This window comes from Anomaloglossus baeobatrachus, chromosome 6, assembly GCF_048569485.1.
Source record: "Anomaloglossus baeobatrachus isolate aAnoBae1 chromosome 6, aAnoBae1.hap1, whole genome shotgun sequence".
Classification (NCBI taxonomy): domain Eukaryota; kingdom Metazoa; phylum Chordata; class Amphibia; order Anura; family Aromobatidae; genus Anomaloglossus; species Anomaloglossus baeobatrachus.
In genome coordinates, this window is record NC_134358.1 from 541278818 (window position 1) to 541299307 (window position 20490).

Genomic DNA, 20490 nt, shown 5'->3' on the forward strand with positions numbered 1-20490 from the left:
TAACATGTTCAAATTAGCAAGTAGCATTTTTCATTGTATATTCCAATATTTTTCCATATGCTTGAGGCATTATACCATTATCTAAGTTAGGGTCACAGAGCTAGGGACCCCAATATAGAGATATACCTTGACGAGGTCTTGGGGCTCAGTTACATTGATCAATGCGATTGCTAAATATCTCCTTTTTCCTTATATTCATGGCAGGTATGCAATTCATTATTCACATGTTCAAATTAGCAAGTAACATTTTTCATTGTATATTCCAATATTTTTCCATATGCTTGAGGCATTATACCGTTATCTAAGTTTGATGTGCAGCCTTATCCTTATATATAGTATGTATTTTTTGGCTTGCACTCATAATATATATATATATTAGTGCTCACTTCAGTTATCCTATTCAGTTACAGCTGTTATTAAGGCATCCTTTTTTTAACAAGATGAATTAAGTGGTTTTATTTTATATTTCTTCCTTCTTTTTGCAGTTGCTGTATTTTTTTTTTTTTTTTGTTGTATTTTTTTCCTTTTTCATTGCTACTTTATATTCAGCCCAAATTATATTACATTACTACATATAAGAAAGATAATGAAATATAAGGAAGCGTTAACTCGGTGAAGGATTTGGACCCGAAGCACAGGCTCTGAGCTCGTCGGAGAGGTCATTTTCTGCCTTACTTTGTATCAGTGTCCAAAACCGGCAAGTGCCCACAGAAAGTATTTATGGGGGAAGAAAAGCTGGAGACGCTGGTAAAAGAACAGAATGGCTCGGGCTCCAGGGCCCAATATTAGCATAGGGAACAAAGAAAAGCCGCGGACTTGGCACTCGGGGCTCGGCATTGATGTGCTGGTCACATCACATATTTCTGCAGCAGTGAAGAAGCCCTCTGTTTCCCAGTGAAAGGCATCCACAATATATCCTGCTGCGGGACACAATGCCGGCCTCGGGGGCCCTGCTATTTGCAGCTAATGGAAACAGGTTTAGATGTCCAGTGTATCCAGAAGAGGCCGCGAGTGGGTTACCATACCTGAGAGCAGTGGGCGAGACCCCCTATAGAGGCCAGCATGTCTCCATTTAATTAAAGGGAAATCACCTATGGTTTAAATTTTATGCTTTTAGAGTAAATGTTTTTTTTTTTTTTTTTAATCATTTATCTTTTGATATTACTATTTATATGTAAAAAATATCAAATATTGATATTTTCACATTGACCACTTCGTCTATTAGGCTTCTATTTCCTGTTCTTAACATGGACGTTAGCAGCAATAGACTGAATCAGACCCTATTTGCATAGAAGTGTTATCTCCGCATGCTTGAATCTGGGCAAAGCTCATTTTGAAGGGAGGGGGAGAAGGTGAGCTGTAATATCACCTATTGTGAATGCTAGATCCTGTGTTATCCACTGTATATAGAGGTGTTGCCAGTAATTGTTCAATAGGTGGAGGAGGGGAGCTGTGACATAACACAGGATTAACCATTCGCAATAGGTTATATCACAGCTCACCTCCACCTATTGTACAATTACTGATATTACCTCTATATGCATTAGATAACACAGGAATAGGTGATATTACAGCTCACCTCCTCCTCCAGTACAATTGTACAGGAGGGGAAGGAGGTGAGCTGTGACATAACACTGGCATCACCATTTACAATAGGTTATGTCACAGCTCACCTCCTCCCCCTCCTGTACAATTACTGATATAACCTCTATATGCATTAGATAACACAGGATCCACCATTCAAAAATCGGTGATATTACAGCTCACCTCCTCCTCCAGTACAATGGCTAATAACACCTATAACTACAGTAGATAACACAGGAGTCACCATTCGCAATAGGTTATGTTTTGTAGTTATAGGTGTTATTAGCCATTGTACTGGAGGAGGAGGTGAGCTGTAATATCACCGATTTTTGAATGGTGGATCCTGTTTTATCTAATGCATATAGAGGTTATATCAGTAATTGTACAGGAGGGGGAGGAGGTGAGCTGTGACATAACACTGGCGTCACAATTCGCAATAGGTTATGTCACAGCTCACTCCTCCCCCTCCTGTAAAATTAATGATCGCTCTATATACCATAGATAACACTGGAGTCACCATTTGCAATAGGTTATCTTCTGTAGTTATAGGTGTTATTAGTCATTGTACTGGAGGAGGAGGTGAGCTGTAATATCACCTATTGTGAATGGTGGATTCTCTGTTATCTACTGAATGTAGAGGTATTATCAGTCATTGAACAAGAGGGGAAGAAGTGAACTGTGACATCACCTATTGTGAATGGCGGATCCTGTGGTTTCTACTGTATATAGAGGTGTTATTAGTGATTGTACTGGAGGAGGAGGAAGTGAGCTGTGACCTCACCAATTGTGAATGGTGGATCCTGTGTTATCTTCAGTATATAGAGATGTTATCAGCCACTGTACAGGAGGTGAGCTGTGACATCACCTATATAGGAGTACTATGGCTTTGTAACTGACCTTTCTCATCATGGGGAAGTAATAGTCAATGCCATGCAAAAGAGGAGGAGTGGATCTGGCCTCACACAAAGGCGGAAATTTGGTACCCTGCAACAGATGTCATCCGCAAGGTGGACCCGCCAGTGTCTGCTAAAAATACTGGGTAAACAACGGATAAAATCAAGTGTTCGAATCAATAAAATGTGAAAATTTTATTATCGTTTATGGAAATGCCCAAACTACAAAAATATACACAAAAAAAAACAAGACAAAATTTGAAAACAAAGGGAAAGAAAAGGATGTGGTGAGATTAGTGTAAGTGTGCACACATTTTGTTTCCCATATAATTAATCTATGTTATGGTCCATGAGATCCTACTCCCAGGTACCCTTGTATAATGATGGGAAGCCAATAAGCCATTATGCCACGGGAATTCAAGAAGCAGAATAATTAAGGCGGCACATACCTATTAAAGTGCTATGTGCAATCCTATAAACAGATTGGAGCTCTCAGTGAAGAACCCCCCCGACGTACGTTTCGCTTATAGAGTTACAGCTTAATCATCTCCATGCAATCCTTCCACATAAACCTTACCCATATGTCACCTGTATATAGCAATGCATTTGTAAGATATTCAGCCTTCTAATTTTGTCATACAAATGACACTGGAATTCACCATATAACGTAGATATTTGATTTATTGTTGGGGTTTTTTTTTTTTTTGTTAATGCTTTTTAGTTTTTATTTGATGCGTTTTTCGTGCAGCTTTTTTTAGCAGAGAAAAGCTTTGATTTTGCACTTATCAGGAAATTATAGTTTGAAAAGTCGCCAAGGGCCTCTAGGGAAAGATATGACTAGTCCAGCACCACCCTTGTGGGGATTTTCTCAGCGCCATTCTAGATGATTGACAGACCCATTCCATGTATGCATTGTCAACTTGTCAGTCACCAGAAAAGCTGGAATCTCTATTCATGTTCCCCTATGGTAACATGGCACAATGTCCTCGGAGGTTTATCTTTTACAAGAGAAAAGAAGAAAGAATTCTGGAACATTCTATAGAGAAAAGTCTCACTCTATTTTATTTATTTTTTAGTCTTCTCTATCCGGCTTCCAGGAAGAGAGTCCCGCTTTTCAGAGCCATTTTTTCAAAGCATGGACAAAATCGTTGATGAAATTATTACTGTATTGTTACCGCAACTGCAGGAAAAAAGTTTTTCTTTTTTTGGCCACAGGTAAATATTTCTTAGATCACTTAATTGCAAAATGCCGTTCAATCTTGGGGTATCCAGGAGAACCCGAACCAAAAAATATAAATTTTTAGTCATTCTTGCTCATTCAGTCCTTAGAAGTCCAGTGAGCGGTCCTAAATCAATGATTGACAGTCTCCCCTGGATGAGTGCATATGACTGTGATACCGTATGACATTTCCTGATTAGGACCGCCCACTGGACTCCTAAGTCCTGAACGAGCAGAGATTCAAATACTGAATCTTTTACTGCAAACTTAGTAAGAAAAATTTAAAATGTGATCCTCTGCCAAATTTGGACGTTTTCCCACCTACAAAGAATGGAGGGGTCTGTAATTTTTATCTTAGATACACTTCAACTGTGACAGACTGAATCCCAAAAAATTCCAGAAAATCACATTTGTATGATTTTTGTATTTTATTGCATGAAGTATTTGATACAATAGAAAAACAAAACTTAAAGGGAACAAATCACCAGGATTTTCGTATATAACCTAAAGCCAGTGCTATACTGGCACTATCACGCTGATTCTATACATACCTGTAGTTGTCAGCTCGGATGTTTAGGTTTTTAAATCCAAGAAAGTAAAGTTTATAAAATCAGCGGCTTCTTGAGTGACAGCAGCTGAGGAGCAGATAATATCTGGGGGAGGTATTCATAGTTATCCTCTGTTAGAATTAGCATAAGTATTATACCATTGATTCACTTTTTCACTTACAGGACCTGTGTGAGGTCATACCCATGTGACCAGAAGGGGCAGGACCTCAGCCAACAAAGCTGATATCAGGAAGCAACATTTTTCTGTTGGGTGAGGTCCCGCCCTAAAGTTATGTAGAGAATCAGCCTGATAGTGCCAGTATAGCACTGGCTTTAGGTTATATATGACCATCCTGGTGATTGGATCCCTTTATTATTTGGAAGAAACCTTTTTTGCAGTTAGAGGTCAGACGTTTCCGGTAGTTCCTGATCAGGTTTGCACACACTGCAGCAGCGATTTTGGCGACTCCTCCATACAGATCTTCTCACATCTTTCAGGTTTCAGGGCTGTCTCTGGGCATCATTGACTTTGAGCTCCTCCAAAGATTTTCTATTGGGTTTAGGTCTGGAGATGGGCTAAGCCACTCCAGGACCCTGAAATGCTTTTTTTTTTTTTTTTTTTGGCACCCCTGCTTAGTTGCCCTGGCTGTATGTTTCGGGTCATTGTCATGATGGAAGACGCAGCCATGACCCATCTCCAATGCTCTTACTGAGAGAAAGAGGTTGTTGGACAAAATCCTGCCCTGCAGGATTTAATCTATGACGGCATAGTGTGTTACTAACTGCAATCTTTCAGACTGTGGTCCCAGCTCTCTTCAGATCATTGACCAGGTCCTCCATGTAGTTCTGGGCTGATTCCTGACCTTTTTCAGAATCATCATTACCCCATGAGGCAAGATCTTGCATGGAGCTCCAGACTGAGTAAGATTGTCAGTCATCTTGTTTTTCTTCCATTTTCTAATACTTTCCCCAACAGTTGTTGCCTTCTCACCAAGCTGCTTGCCTATTGTCCTATAGCTCATCCCAGCTTGTGCAGGTCTACAATTTTACCACTGATTTCCTTAGAAAGCTCTTTGGTCTTGGCCATGGTGGAAAGGTTGGAGTGTGACTGATTGTGGGGATGGTTGTCTTTTACACAGGTGCGAATAATTCAGGTAATGAGTGCAGCGTAGGAGAAAAAATAACAGGTCTGTGAGAGCCAGAATTCTTGCTGGTTGGTAGGTGATCAAATACTTATTCCATGCAATAAAATGTTAATAATTCTTTAAAAATGATACAATGCGATATTTTTTTATTTTTTTTTTTGGGGGGAGGTTTTGTCTGTCACAGTTGAAGTTACCTATGATAAATATTACAGACCTCTCCATTCATTGTTGGTGGGAAAAATTGCAAAATTGGCAGAGGATCAAATACTTATTTTCACCACTGTTTATATAGATCTGTTCAGCTCCTCCTGCTCTAAATATTCAACGTCTGACCTTTTAATTCTCAAGTCCCAAATTCTAGTAAAATGCCCTTTAGGAAAAGGTTATTTGACTTTTTTTGTGTCATGTTTGGAATTTACCTCCTTTACCACCAATGACTAATGTTTTCGTCATAGATTGCTAAGCAATGTATGAAGCCATCTCAGGAGCATCAATGGGAAAAATAAATCCCCAAAACAATTTTTTTATGTAAATTGCAAATCAGACTTACACATTAAAATCAATAAAAAAAAATAACGGACAGCACATGGAGGCTATCCGTGCGTCATCCGAAAGTTGTCCATTTGTTCTCTTAAGTACAGGAGTCGGAGTCTGACTATCAGAGTGAATGCACAGGGGGCTGCCATAAAGGAGATGAGTAACTGTCAATGCACATAGCAAATCCAAGATGGCAGCCCCCAGTGCTTCAGTAAAACTAGAATTAAATAAAAACTAAATAAACAGTGAGTTTAATTTTGTATTAAAAATACTTGACAAAAATACTTGATTTAATAATCACTATTATTAATACAAAAATAAAAAGCACGACACCTTCCCTTTTAAATGGGCAGGCTTGGTAGGCCTTCGTCTTTAAAGTCCCATGTCAGCTAATAGTCTGGAGCACATGTCGTCTTATGAAGTCTTTATCTATTAAACAGAACTGAGAGTATAAAGCCGCATTGTGCCCGTGTCTATGGAGTCCGGCCGGAGCTTATGTTCCAACGGGGAGGATGCATTACACAATACTTCCATGTGTCCATCGCTGACAGCTGCCCGTTGTGGATGTCATTTTGCCTATTTCCCGAAAATTGAAGCATTTTTGTTTTGTCTCCTTTTCTTCTCAGCTTTGGATCCTTCACCAGTTTTGCAACTGCTGTAAGATTGAAAGAAAAGTATGGTCTGGAGCCCGTGCATATGTTTGTGTCCGGAGCCTCTGCCCCTCATGTGAGTCCTGGGCCTCATGTACTAATCCAAGTGACCAGAGGCATCCATACTGTAGATGGGGCGCCATAGCAAAAGTCCCAAATGAAGGCCCCCCCCCTTCCCTCACAGGGGAGTAGGTGTGGTCACGGCGCATAGGAGGAGTCACAGAATGGCATGCCTCGTGAATTTGAAAATAGAGAGAGCATGCATTGTGGCACATACACAGTAATTTTGCTCCTATTGAAGCCCCTTACTGTTCTCTCCCACTGCAATATCCCTTTCATTGCCCCACAGAGTTTAATGCCTCCAAAATGCATCATATAACACAACATGATTCCCCCGCACATAGTATGATGACCCGTGACCCCAAACAGTATGATGTCTTGTGAGTAAATACACCCACAAAGTATGAGACCCCCCCCATATCACCCGCAGAGTATAATGGCCCAATCAGTACAATTCCCCCACACACACATTATGATGACCCGTGTCCCTAAAGCAGTATGAAGTCTCGTGAGTAAATATGCCCAAACGTTATGAGACCCCCCATATCACCCCGCACAGTATAATGGCCCAACCAGTACAATTCCCCCACACACAGTATGAACGCTCCCATAATGGTTCCCACCACCACCGAGTATGATAGTCCCTATAAGTAAAGAAAGAACAATACTTGCCTAGCCCTGTTTCCCTCTTGCGCTGCTTTGCTCTGTGCAGCTTATGGACTGTGACGCCATTAAGCAGGAGAGGAGACCTTTACCGCTATGAGCTCCCTCCATGATGGGAAGCAAGATACGCTTTACATTTGTTCAGCTTCTCCTGCTATCATACAGATCAGTGTCAGGCAGAAAAGAAATGTGCAAACATGACCATCCGGAAAGACCTCTAAATGATCGGGCAGAATGCTTCATGAGCGCTCTGCCCAATCAATAAGGAAATGAACAGGGGGAGTTGGCAATGCAGGTCCCCCTGAACAGGAACTATAGACTGCTGAGACCCCAACAAACCCACAACCAATCGTCCCATGTAATGAAGAATCAGACTCAGGTATATAAAATCAGAACTCTTTATTATGGAGATTTAATAATCAAATCTCATCTTTTAGTGGATGGTGGTCGGTCACAGCCCAAAATATCAAACTAAAACCATTGAAATAAATCACAGTAAACCAGTACAAAGCGTTGTGCCGCAGCCGGACTCCCGGCGGGGGTAACTTTTGTACCAAAAAACCACCAACGTTGTTGAATTGACCGCTGCTGTGACTTAATCAAATATTATGAAAAACAAAAATAGTACAACTCATTGTGACACAGCCGGACTACCGGCACAAGTAAGCCAAACCAGTCAAAATAATTCTGTTGAAGCCGGACTCCCGGCGCACGTAGCTTTTACAGTACCACTCATTGTCTCACAGCCGGACTTCCGGCGCAGGCAAGCGTCCACACTGAAACCATCAACGTTGACAAAGGGAGGGAGGGTGGGACAGCTGCCTCCGGGTCCCACAGAGTGGGGAGAGACCGGAAAAAGAAGGGATTGAGATTATAAAGGGGGAAGCAGGAGGAGGAGGAGAGAAGAATTATTGGCTGCCACAAACTGGGAGGAGGCAGAAAGTTACATGGGACGACCAGATTAACCCCTTATTACGGGGCACAGCAGTCAGGGGGCCCCAGTCAAATACTGGAATGCTCCACAGACTGCTGAGACCCCAACAAACCCACAACCAATCGTCCCATGTAATGAAGAATCAGACTCAGGTATATAAAATCAGAACTCTTTATTATGGAGATTTAATAATCAAATCTCATCTTTTAGTGGATGGTGGTCGGTCACAGCCCAAAATATCAAACTAAAACCATTGAAATAAATCACAGTAAACCAGTACAAAGCGTTGTGCCGCAGCCGGACTCCCGGCGGGGGTAACTTTTGTACCAAAAAACCACCAACGTTGTTGAATTGACCGCCAAGGAGGAGCAAAGTGGCAAACTGTGCTCCGACCCCCACCCAGAAACTAAGGCATGCTAAATACCAACCTGCAAACCAAAGAAATATCAACCCTAAGTCATGTTAAACGTATACCAGTGGGAAACAGAAGCTCTGAATCGTACGCCTCAAATAAAACGTGGCACTCCAGCATGAAGTGTACCCAACAATCCATCAATAGCCGCCCTGTCATACCACGCGATGAATGACCTTTGACTAAATCAATACAAGATCACGAGAAATGACCTGACTAAACCAGTAGTAGCTCCTAAATCAACCTGGAACTTGTCATAGTGAGAATCTACGAGGAAGAGGCAGAGGTCATCCCAAAAAGTAACATGTAAAAATGCGTCCAGTAAGATCATAACTCTTTTGGCAGATCGTTACTGCCAAAACCGGTTTCTGATGCCTCTCCAATGAACGTCCACTTCCACCTGCATAGCTCTCCATTCTCCGGGCTGCTCATGGTGAGCAGCCAAAAAATCCATAGCACGGATCTGACACCATCTGAAAAAGAGAAAATTGTTACCAAAGCAATAAACTGGTCTAATATACCTGAGGAAACAATCAGTACATAAAGGCTCTGTGATTTGACCTTGGAATCTGAATTGAAAAGACCAACTGCAAAACCTACGGTATCATAACAAAGATCACCAGGACTTGTTCTGGGGAACAAAATTGTATTATTTCACTTCTCCTCCCATGATCGGGACACTGCAAATCTCCCAGTATGCAAAAGCAGCGTAAAGGCGCTTAACCACACCTACCAGAAGTAGCACCTACCTATTTTTAAGAGCTAATTATTTTTTTTTTTTTTTTTAGTTTGACCATTCCAATCATTTTTATTTCTTTTTCTCATTATGGCCTTATTTCCTAATTTTTGTTGAAATTGATGTATAGTCAGCACCCTGCATCGTATCTGGTGTGCAAATGTGCAGGACTACCCAATACAGTATATCCTTCGCAATTAAATCACAGCCTTTAGTAATGCAAGAAAGTACTTTTTTTTTTTTTGTTTTTTTTTGTTTGTTTTTTTTTTTCTCTTTTTTTTTTGACATAAATGAAATTGTATAACTGAAATAGACAATACAGTAAGATCAGTCTAGAAGTCATTTCAAGGCACCTGTACATGATTGAGGATATCCTGTAGAGAGAACCTTTGGCAATGTCTGATTTCATCTTAATAATTCCATCACCTATACAATAAGGAAATACTGAAAAACACTGTATATGTATATATTCGTAAAAAAAAAAAAAACAGCTGCCAACCATTACATGGACTGGCGAAAATAAATAAAACTAGTGGAAACCTAGATTACGCTCATTTGGACTTTTTTTTTTTTATTAGTTCTTACTACTTTTGGAAGCAATCACTTAACAGTGAATGTATGGAGAAACATTGATTGCAAAAGAAAGGTCAGTAGAAACTAGGGACAGGGGAAAATTGGTCCAAGGATAGAAAACAAGGAACGCAAGAACCAATACCTAAAGGCTCGATGGTGTGAAAAAAGAAAAACACTTAATAGTAAACATATGAAGAAACGGTGATCGAAAACGAATATCACTCACATCATGTTTTACCGTAAGCTCACCATGTTGTGGAGCCACCAAGGACTTCACCAGCATCAATAAATCGAGCGCATCCTGATGGAAATGGATCTCATCCACTCGGGCATTAGGGCAAAACTTTCAGAGTATAATGAAAGCAAGGAGGGGCTTAAGCAACGATACTTCACGGGTATGGGGAAACCAAACACTAAAGAACAATAACCTAACGGGCGATGTACCGGGGGAGGGTAAGGGGTTTAAGAATAGGAACGCTCATGTTTATCAACCAAAAGCGAAAAACAAGTCCGGGTGTGGTATCAAGTGTAGTATCAATGGGGAACAACACAGAAATTCTAGGTGAAGTATCCAAACCCTAGACCCCGAGACCCCACAACGCACAGAACCGACAACATTGAAAAGATAAAATCCCAACCCAGGGACTGCAGTAAGGCAATTATAGGATAAAAGGATGTAGCATTATACAATATTTTTATAGGATACCACGATGGTGAAATGTAAAAATGTCCACGAATGGGACTGAACCCAGAGCTCTATCTGTAACCTGCACACTACCATTGAGCTATGTCGTAATCACGACAAAAGGCCAAGTCTGAAAAGGAAAAAAAAAAACAGAGGGAAAATCCCACTCGCTGAGGGAATCACTACCCGAAATCAACAAATACCCATCACAAAGGGTGCGGCTCCAAATAAGGAACACTGGACCAAACAAAAAAGGAACAAAACGTGGTTAATAAAGTTGAGAAGCATTAAATCATCACGGTGGCGTATGATGAAAAGATCCCGTCACGTAATTAATGACCATAAAGAAAAGAAGTAAAATGACTGAATGTAATAACATGAATAAAACAACCCAAAGAAGGAGCGTGTCATAAATTAAAGTCTGCAAAGTAACCAAAAATGCAGAAAAAACGGTGACAGTGTGGGACCCGATGTGTGATGATGCATGTTACTGATGTAAACCTGAGAGAGGAGATGGAATCTGATAGCTACAGTATAATATATATTTCTATATATACACATACAAAAACACACTTGTGTAAATGTCATTATCGGATATATCGGGGTTAACAATGAACTCTTGTAAGACATTATTAGAAACACCATGGTTAAGGCTGAACACATGGATGCAGATAGCCGCGACATCATCTACTAATGAATGGTTAATAATAATTAGGTAGGTGACCTGGCGATAGGGGGCAGCAGAGGGGTGTCCTAACACAAACTGACCCTGAGCGGGGATGGATCCAGAGACCCCAGTATGGGAGAACAAGTAAAGCATCATGGGCAAACCCCCAAAAGCAAATGGCAACCCGGTAACTTAGCGTCTCTCTGAGAAACGCGCAGGGATCAAATACTTGACGCCATGTTCTCATCCATTGCACTTTAATTGGTGGATGCCTACCTGCTATAACCCTCACACCAAACCGCTGTACGACAGCCTATATAACTAGCCATAGTGCAACCCTGAACTGGAAATGCTTTTTTTTTTTTTCCCTTCCTTTCTTCATCTGCGGGTTCTTTTAGGATACCGCGGTTACTAGCAGGGGTTAGTGTACACTTAATTCCTGGGGATCTAGTTAACTAAAGCATTTTTTTTTTTTTTTTACTGACATCATTATAGTTGTTATTATTACTATTATTATAAACTGGGATCATGGAAGACTAATCAACCCAAGGGTACTCACCGCTGTCAGGAGGAACCAGGAGAGTCCGGCTGGCCCAGACAGATGCTGGAGGGTCGGCGGGAGGACCTGTAACATGCCCTTCTGTGGGGCCTTGCCAATGATTAGGGATTCTTCAGACAATGAAGGTGAACGCCGTAGCAAACGTCTTGAGCGATGACTCCTTCCTGAAGGCCTGTGGTAATGCAAACAACTGCTCCGGCTATTACAGGCCGGCCAGCAGTGACTGATACCGAGGAGTGTCACCGTGCGGAGCGGGTACCACAGCTGTAATGGCAGCACCGCCATGTCGGGGATCCAGCACCCGCATGCTCAAGGACCAAGGAGGGGGCGGGGGGGGGGGGGTTAAAGAAAGAGCCATGGCAGCAGGAGGCAGCACATGCAGTTTAGGGGTTAATAATGGGGTGGGGGGCAGAAGCAGAAATGCAGCGGTTTTATAGCTGCGGAGAAGGGGAACATGCACATCACGTGTGTTTACTATTATGCAGAGCATGGACCCCACTGAATGAGGCGCTGCGCTCGCCCATTATAGAGGCTACTAACGCTGCAGGGTGGGTTTGATAGTGGGGGCGGGATATAGGTGGGATAGATTCTACAATGTGTGGGCTCCATGGCACCCAACATTTCCAGAGGGAATAAACTTTTTTTTTTTTTTTTTTTTGTAAATGTTCTATTTATTTGTTACATATACACTATAATGGGGGTAGGAGGGTGGGAATTATTATAGTGGACACGAGGAAATATCCATGTCCATCAACCAAACCAGCCACATCCACCACCTGAAAGGAGCCCATACACTCCAGGGCTAACCACCTGGGAAGAGCCCATACATTCCAGGCTCATCCACCCGGAAGGAGCTCATACACTCTAGGACTAACCACCTGGGAAGAGCCCATACATTCCAGACTTATACACCCGGAAGGAGCACATACACTCTAGGACTAACCACCTGGGAAGAGCCCATACATTCCAGGCTCATCCACCCGGAAGAAGCTCATACAAGGTGGGTGCAGGTAGTTAAAAATAGTAGCGATGCACTCCCTGTATAGAGGGGGCGTGGCAATCGCTCAGTGATGGTGGGCGGGGCCAGAATGAAGCGTCCACACAGTCCAACCACGGGTTCAGTGCAGTTACTAGGGCATAGCACAAAGGGTGGGGGCGATGCTACTGCTCTCTGTGACAGAGGAGCAGCCAGGGACAGACCATCAAGGCTGGGAGGGAGGAGGGGGGAGGTGAGTGAGGAGGTGCACGCTGCCTCCACCAGGGCTGTGGAGTCGGTAAGCCAAACCTTCGACTCCGACTCCGACTCCTCAAATTCTCTTGCACCGACTCCGGCTCCGACTCCGACTCCGGCTCCGACTCTGACTCTGACTCTGACTCTGACTCTGACTCTGACTCTGACTCTGACTCTGACTCTGACTCTGACTCTGACTCTGACTCTGACTCTGACTCTGACTCTGACTCTGACTCCTACATATATTGCTTATAGTTAGGTGAAAAATTTATTGTAGTACATGAATATGTGTATGTGAACATCAGACATTTAATAATTTTTATGATACAATAATCAAGATATTTGGATAGAACATAAAATATATTTATTGGAATACAACTTTAGAACACAAAAAACTGTAATAAATTGTAAATATGTAATACACTATGTAATATACAGTAGATTACATATATATCTTGTGTGTGTGTATATACACTGTATATATATATATATTATATATATTACATATTTACAATTTAGTTTTTTTGTGTTCTAAAGTTGTATTCCAATAAATATTTTATGTTCTATCCAAATATCTTGATTATTGTATCATAAAAACAATTAAATGTCTGATGTTCACATTGTACTACAATAAATTTTTCACTTAAATATAAGCATTATACTAAATGTTGTTATTTAGTAAAATATTCAGCACATTCTGCATTGCACTCCTGTCCCCAATTTATTATATATTTTAGGAGTCGGAGTCGGTGCATTTTATACCGACTCCGACTCCGACTCCACCAAAATGAGCTCCGACTCCGACTCCACGACTCCGACTCCGACTCCACAGCCCTGGCCTCCACTGGGCCTTAGATGCAGGCAGGCTGACCTCCTGCTGGCATGGCTGTGAGCAGGGGCAGGGGCTTAACCATCAGGAGGGACGGGACACTGGCCAGAGATCTGATGACAGCCATGCATCCCCATCCCTCCTGATAGTCTGGGATGGCAGCGGTTAGAGCGACTGCCGTACTCACTCTCTCCAGGCGCACAGCGGGGACAGCTGCCTCCGGGTCCCACAGAGTGGGGAGAGACCGGAAAAAGAAGGGATTGAGATTATAAAGGGGGAAGCAGGAGGAGGAGGAGAGAAGAATTATTGGCTGCCACAAACTGGGAGGAGGCAGAAAATTACATGGGACGACCAGATTAACCCCTTATTACGGGGCACAGCAGTCAGGGGGCCCCAGTCAAATACTGGAATGCTCCACAAGATGCACACTTGACAAAAAAAATTAGATGGATTATCCAGACTAATAGAGCAAACACCAGGGTGTCCTCAGCGAGCCGGACATAGTGCAGGCATCGCACAGTGTCATGGGTTGTTTTTTGGAGGTGAATCCTTCTGACTCCAGGCCAGCCAGAGGATCCTCTGGTGGTCCTTGCTCCTGACAGACCCTGATTGCTTTCAACTATATCTACATCCTAGGGATACAGATTCTGTTGAAATTGTGATGGGTGATGGAGGGGTCTGATGTCATTTGACGCCGGGCCCTTCTTCTCACGGGCCCCATAGTGGCTGCATGGGCTGCCAGTATGAATGATACGCCCCTGTAAGTCAATATAAAATATGTTTGAATGGATCCCCGTAGGAATACAACAAAATCTATGTAAGCTAAGTGCACACAACGTCTTTTTCAGGCGAATTCCGCCTAGAATCCGCCTGAAAAAGAGCCCCATAAAGTGAACATAAAGCACAGCGATGTTTTGATTTTCGGTCTCTGTCGATCTATCCCTCCGCCCCCCCCCCCTCTCATACTCCCTGATCACTGACCGATCACCAGCGCGGCGCTGCACGGCTGTCACACTGCGGCGGCTTCTCCAGCTTTTGAAAATGACGGCCGCTCATTATTCCATCTCATATTCACTGCTTCCCCCGCCCACCGGCGCCTATGATTGGTTGCATTCAGATGCACCCCCATGCTGAGGGAGAGCTGTCTCACTGCAACCAATCCAAGTCGCCGGTGGGCGGGTCTATGTAGTGCAGTAAAATAAATAATTAAAAAAAAAACAGCGGGCGGTCCTCCCCAATTTTGATACCAGCCAAGATAAAGCCACACGGCTGAAGGCTGGTGTTCTCAGGATGGGGAGCCCCACGTTATGGGGAGCCCCGCAACCTAAACATATCAGCCAGCAGCCGCCCAGAATTGCTGCATTGATTAGATGCGCCAGTCCCGGACTCTACCCGGCTCATCCAGAATTGCCCTGCTGCGGTGGCAATCTGGGTAATAAGTAGTTAATGGCAGCCCATAGCTGCCACTAAGTCCTACGTTTAATCATTGCAGGCGTCTATGAGACACCCCCAATGATTAACCTGTAAGTGAAAGTAAATAAACATACACCCAAAAAAATCCTTTATTTGAAATAAAAGACAAAAAAACACCCTTTTTCACCACTTTATTAAAATTTCCAAACACCCCTCCAGGTGTGGCGTAATCCTCACGAGGTCCCACGATGCATCCAGCTCTGCTACATGAAGCTGACAGGAGCGGCGGTAGAACACCGCCGCTCCTATCAGCTCCACACAAACTGAAGTGAGTCGCACTGTCAGCGGAGACATCACTTAGGTTACCCGCGGCCACAGGTCTCGGGTGGAGGACTCGAGCTGGTCGCGGGTAAGCACTGCTGATCACGCGGCTCACTTCAGTCATTTAGGGGATTTGCGGTCACCGGTGAGTCCTTCACCTGTGATCGCAAATCAAGTCATGGCACACGCGCACAACTTCACAATGAAGTCAGGTGAAGTTCATCCGAGTTCATTCTGATCGTGCGGCTCTGTCTCACAGCCAGCCATGCTCTTTTTGACACTGCGGTCCCACTCGGCTCTGCTGCAAGTCTATGGGGATGCTGCAGAGCCAAGTGGGACCGCACTGTCAAAAAATGTGCGTTCTGGATGCTTTTCCCACTCTGTCTATGGCAGAGCAAGTATCCAGAACGCATGAATTCAGCAGGAATTCTGCAGTAACAATGCGTCTCAGAATGCAGCTTTTCGGCTGCATTCTGAGACGCACATGCAGTGACTTACACGCTGCGGAATAGAACACAACGTGCGCACATAGCCTAAGAGAAATCAAAATGCTGTGCGCTCGTTGCTTCTTTTTTCCTTGCAGTTATTGGTGTAGAAAAAAGAAGCAGCGTGTCAATTGTTGGTCCTTTTTTTTTTTTTTTCCCTACGTTTTTTAGCCCTCCCAGCCATTAAATTCACTAAAAAAAAACGACACCAAAAACACATGCAGTTTTTGGGGTGTGTGGTTTTTTTTGGTTTTTTTTTTGGCAACAAGGTATGTATTTTGGTGCAAAAAATGTCTGCAGTGTACGCACATACCCTTAGATGTCATATAATGGGATCTTAAAGGTTTGGGGCTGTCAGGCCGAAATATATTTTAAAAAGATGTTCCTTTTTAACAATATTTTTAAAAAAGTTAAAAGAGTTGTCCAACTTACCCCAAAATGGGAAGTAATGGATGGGTGAAAAAAAAAAAAAAAATTCAAATTCTGTCTACTCTTCCAAAGTGAACCCTGTGGCTCCAGGGCAGGAATCGATCATTCGTTCTTTGGTCACCCGATTGCTGATAGCTATGACTGGCTGCAGCGGTCCGGTAACTGTAAACAAGGCCTGTGCAGAGACCTCACTGTTTCGCGCATGTGCACTTATGTATTCGGCTCTGTTCACAGTAGGGCATAGCAAAGTGTGCCTGAGCGAGCCGATGATGGCTCTGCGCAGGTGTGAGATTTGTGTGGATAGCGCAGGAGGTGTCATCCACGTGAATCATAAGAGGACGGCGATCAGCGCCAAGATAAGGGACAAGAGCCGCACCAAGGACGCCCATTGGACCAGACCGAAAGATTTGCATACAGTGCGGCAGTTTTTCAAACAGTATTTGGGGGGTTTTATGGGTAGATTAAGGGTGTGTGTGTGTGTGTGTGTGTGTGTGTGTGTGTGTATATATATATATATAATATATATATATATATATAATATATATAACACCTTTATGGAATGGAGCCCAGGTGATGCTGAGGGTGTTAGTTTTGGTTTATACTTGAAGAATGTGGTGACCGATTCCCTTTAAAGTTGCCCATTAGACTGGTGGATATACATTATTTACTTTTCCGCATCCCTCACTACTGTAATTTTCTTTTCTTTAAGACCGAGAACCTAGTGGGGCAGATTTAAAAACATAAAAAAAATACTAAGACCTAAGAAAAAAACTTTTTTGCACCTTTTAGTCAAAATCTCGTACCTTAGCCATAAAAAGATCAGAACTGTCCGATGAAGAATTTCTGAACTGGATGTCAACAACCGGGGGAACACCTGCCGAAATTCTGGAGAACAAGGAGGCCATGCAGCTCTTCCTCCCGCCACTGAAGGCTGATCTAAGAGTCATCGAGAACGTTGTGTAAGTTCTTCTCATTTCCCCGGAATTCCCTTATGTAGCAGCTGTCTTCTTCTTACGCAGTTCCTATACAGACTTGTGTTTCCATGGTTACAGACTACAGTCAAATCATGCGTGTAGTCAGATCCTACAGTCTTGACCCAGTAGAAGTAGATTAGGGCCAGAAAGAGGTGCTCTGTAACCATGGAAACACATAGGTCTGCCTATCAGCTGTAAATAGAGAAAAAAAAATATATATACAGTGCCTACAAGTAGTCTTCAACCCCCTGCAGATTTAGCAGGTTTGATAAGATGCAAATAAGTTAGAGCCTGCAAACTTCAAACAAGAGCAGGATTTATTAACAGATGCATAAATCTTACAAACCAACAAGTTATGTTGCTCAGTTAAATTTTAATACATTTTCAACATAAAAGTGTGGGTCAATTATTATTCAACCCCTAGGTTTAATATTTTGTGGAATAACCCTTGTTTGCAATTACAGCTAATAATCGTCTTTTATAAGACCTGATCAGGCCGGCACAGGTCTCTGGAGTTATCTTGGCCCACTCCTCCATGCAGATCTTCTCCAAGTTATCTAGGTTCTTTGGGTGTCTCATGTGGACTTTAATCTTGAGCTCCTTCCACAAGTTTTCAATTGGGTTAAGGTCAGGAGACTGACTAGGCCACTGCAACACCTTGATTTTTTCCCTCTTGAACCAGGCCTTGGTTTTCTTGGCTGTGTGCTTTTGGGTCGTTGTCTTGTTGGAAGATGAAATGACGACCCATCTTAAGATCCTTGATGGAGGAGCGGAGGTTCTTGGCCAAAATCTCCAGGTAGGCCGTGCTATCCATCTTCCCATGGATGCGGACCAGATGGCCAGGCCCCTTGGCTGAGAAACAGCCCCTTAGCATGATGCTGCCATCACCATGCTTGACTGTAGGGATGGTATTCTTGGGGTCGTATGCAGTGCCATCCAGTCTCCAAACGTCACGTGTGTGGTTTGCACTAAAGATCTCGATCTTGGTCTCATCAGACCAGAGAACCTTGAACCAGTCTGTCTCAGAGTCCTCCAAGTGATCATGAGCAAACTGTAGACGAGCCTTGTCATGACGCTTTGAAAGTAAAGGTACCTTACGGGCTCGTCTGGAAGGGAGACCATTGCGGTGGAGTACATTACTTATGGTATTGACTGAAACCAATGTCCCCACTGCCATGAGATCTTCCCGGAGCTCCTTCCTTGTTGTCCTTGGGTTAGCCTTGACTCTTCGGACAAGCCTGGCCTCTGCACGGGTGGAAACTTTCAAAGGCTGTCCAGGCCGTGGAAGGCTAACAGTAGTTCCATAAGCCTTCCACTTCCGGATGATGCTCCCAACAGTGGAGACATGTAGGCCCAACTCCTTGGAAAGGGTTTTGTACCCCTTGCCAGCCTTGTGACCCTCCACGATCTTGTCTCTGATGGCCTTGGAATGCTCCTTTGTCTTTCCCATGTTGACCAAGTATGAGTGCTGTTCACAAGTTTGGGGAGGGTCTTAATTAGTCAGAAAAGGCTGGAAAATGAGATAATTAATCCAAACATGTGAAGCTCATTGTTCTTTGTGCCTGAAATACTTCTTAATACTTTAGGGGAACCAAACAGAATTCTGGTGGTTTGAGGGGTTGAATAATAAATGACCCTCTGAATAAACTTTTCACAATTTAAAAAAAAAAAATAAAAAAAGAAATAACATTCTTTTTTGCTGCATTTCACACTTCCAGGCTGATCTACAGTCCAAATGTCACAATGCCAAGTTAATTCCGAATGTGTAAACCTGCTAAATCTGCAGGGGGTTGAATACTACTTGTAGGCACTGTATATTTGGTCTTTTTTCACTCTGCAGGTATAATAAGCCATCGTCTCCTGTACTTTCATGTGGACTAACATGTTTTGATGGGACAGAAGACATTCCTCACGACCTGACTGGTAGGTTTCCATTTGTGGTTATTTATATTCCTATATTATTATTATTTATTATTATAGCGCCATAAATTCCATGGAGCTTTACAAGTGAAAGAGGGTATACGTACAACAATCCTTAACATTACAAAACAGACTGGTATAGGAGGAGAGAGGACCCTGCCCGCGAGGGCTCACAGTCTACAGGGAATGGGTGATGGTACAATAGGTGAGGACAGAGCTGGATGCGCAGTGGTGTACTGGACTGAGGGCTATTGTAGGTTGTAGGCTTGTTGGAAGAGGTGGGTCTTGAGGTTCCTCTTGAAGCTTTCCACGGTAGGGGAGAGTCTGATATGCTGAGGTAGAGCGTTCCAGAGTATGGGGGAGGCACGGGAGAAATCTTGTACGCGATTGTGGGAAGAGGAGATAAGAGAGGAGCAGAGAAGGAGATCTTGTGAGGATCTGTGGTTACGTGCAGGTAGGTACCGGGAGACTAGGTCACAGATGTAGGGAGGAGACAGGTTGTGCATGGCTTTGTATGTCATGGTTAATGTTTTGAACTGGAGTCGTCACAACTATTTTATTCTTGCCTTTTTTTTTTTTTTTTTTTTTTTTTTTTTAATATATATATTTTTCCCGCTTTCTTTTTTTCCTCCACTTTACATTTTTTTTTTTTTATTCACATAGCCATATGGGGGCTTGTATTTTTGTGCGACGAGTTGTAGTTTTGAATGACACCATTCATTCTACTATAATGTGCTGAAAAATCAGAGAGAAAAAATTAGACAATTCTGCCATTGTGTTTTTTCCTTTTTTTTTTTTTTTTTTCTTCGGCGCTCCATTGGGAGACCCAGACGATTGGGGTGTATAGCTACTGCCTCCGGAGGCCACACAAAGCATTACACTAAAAAGTGTAAGGCCCCTCCCCTTCTGGCTATACACCCCCCGTGGGATCATGGGCTGCTCAGTTTTCAAGCTTTGTGCGAAGGAGGTCAGACATTCACGCATAGCTCCACTGTTTAGTCAGCAGTAGCTGCTGACTATGTC

At 43.0% G+C, this 20490-nt stretch overlaps 1 protein-coding gene across 3 annotated transcripts in view; it reads left to right on the plus strand.

Moving 5' to 3' along the window:
• OLAH (oleoyl-ACP hydrolase) overlaps window positions 1-20490 on the plus strand; it is a 36797-nt gene that overhangs the window by 7374 nt on the left and 8933 nt on the right. For all 3 annotated transcript variants that reach the window (XM_075315620.1, XM_075315622.1, XM_075315619.1), the window contains exons 3-6: window positions 3554-3692; window positions 6553-6652; window positions 17363-17532; window positions 19388-19470. In XM_075315620.1, coding sequence (XP_075171735.1) covers window positions 3554-3692; window positions 6553-6652; window positions 17363-17532; window positions 19388-19470 — 492 coding nt within the window. The remainder of the gene's footprint in view (window positions 1-3553; window positions 3693-6552; window positions 6653-17362; window positions 17533-19387; window positions 19471-20490) is intronic.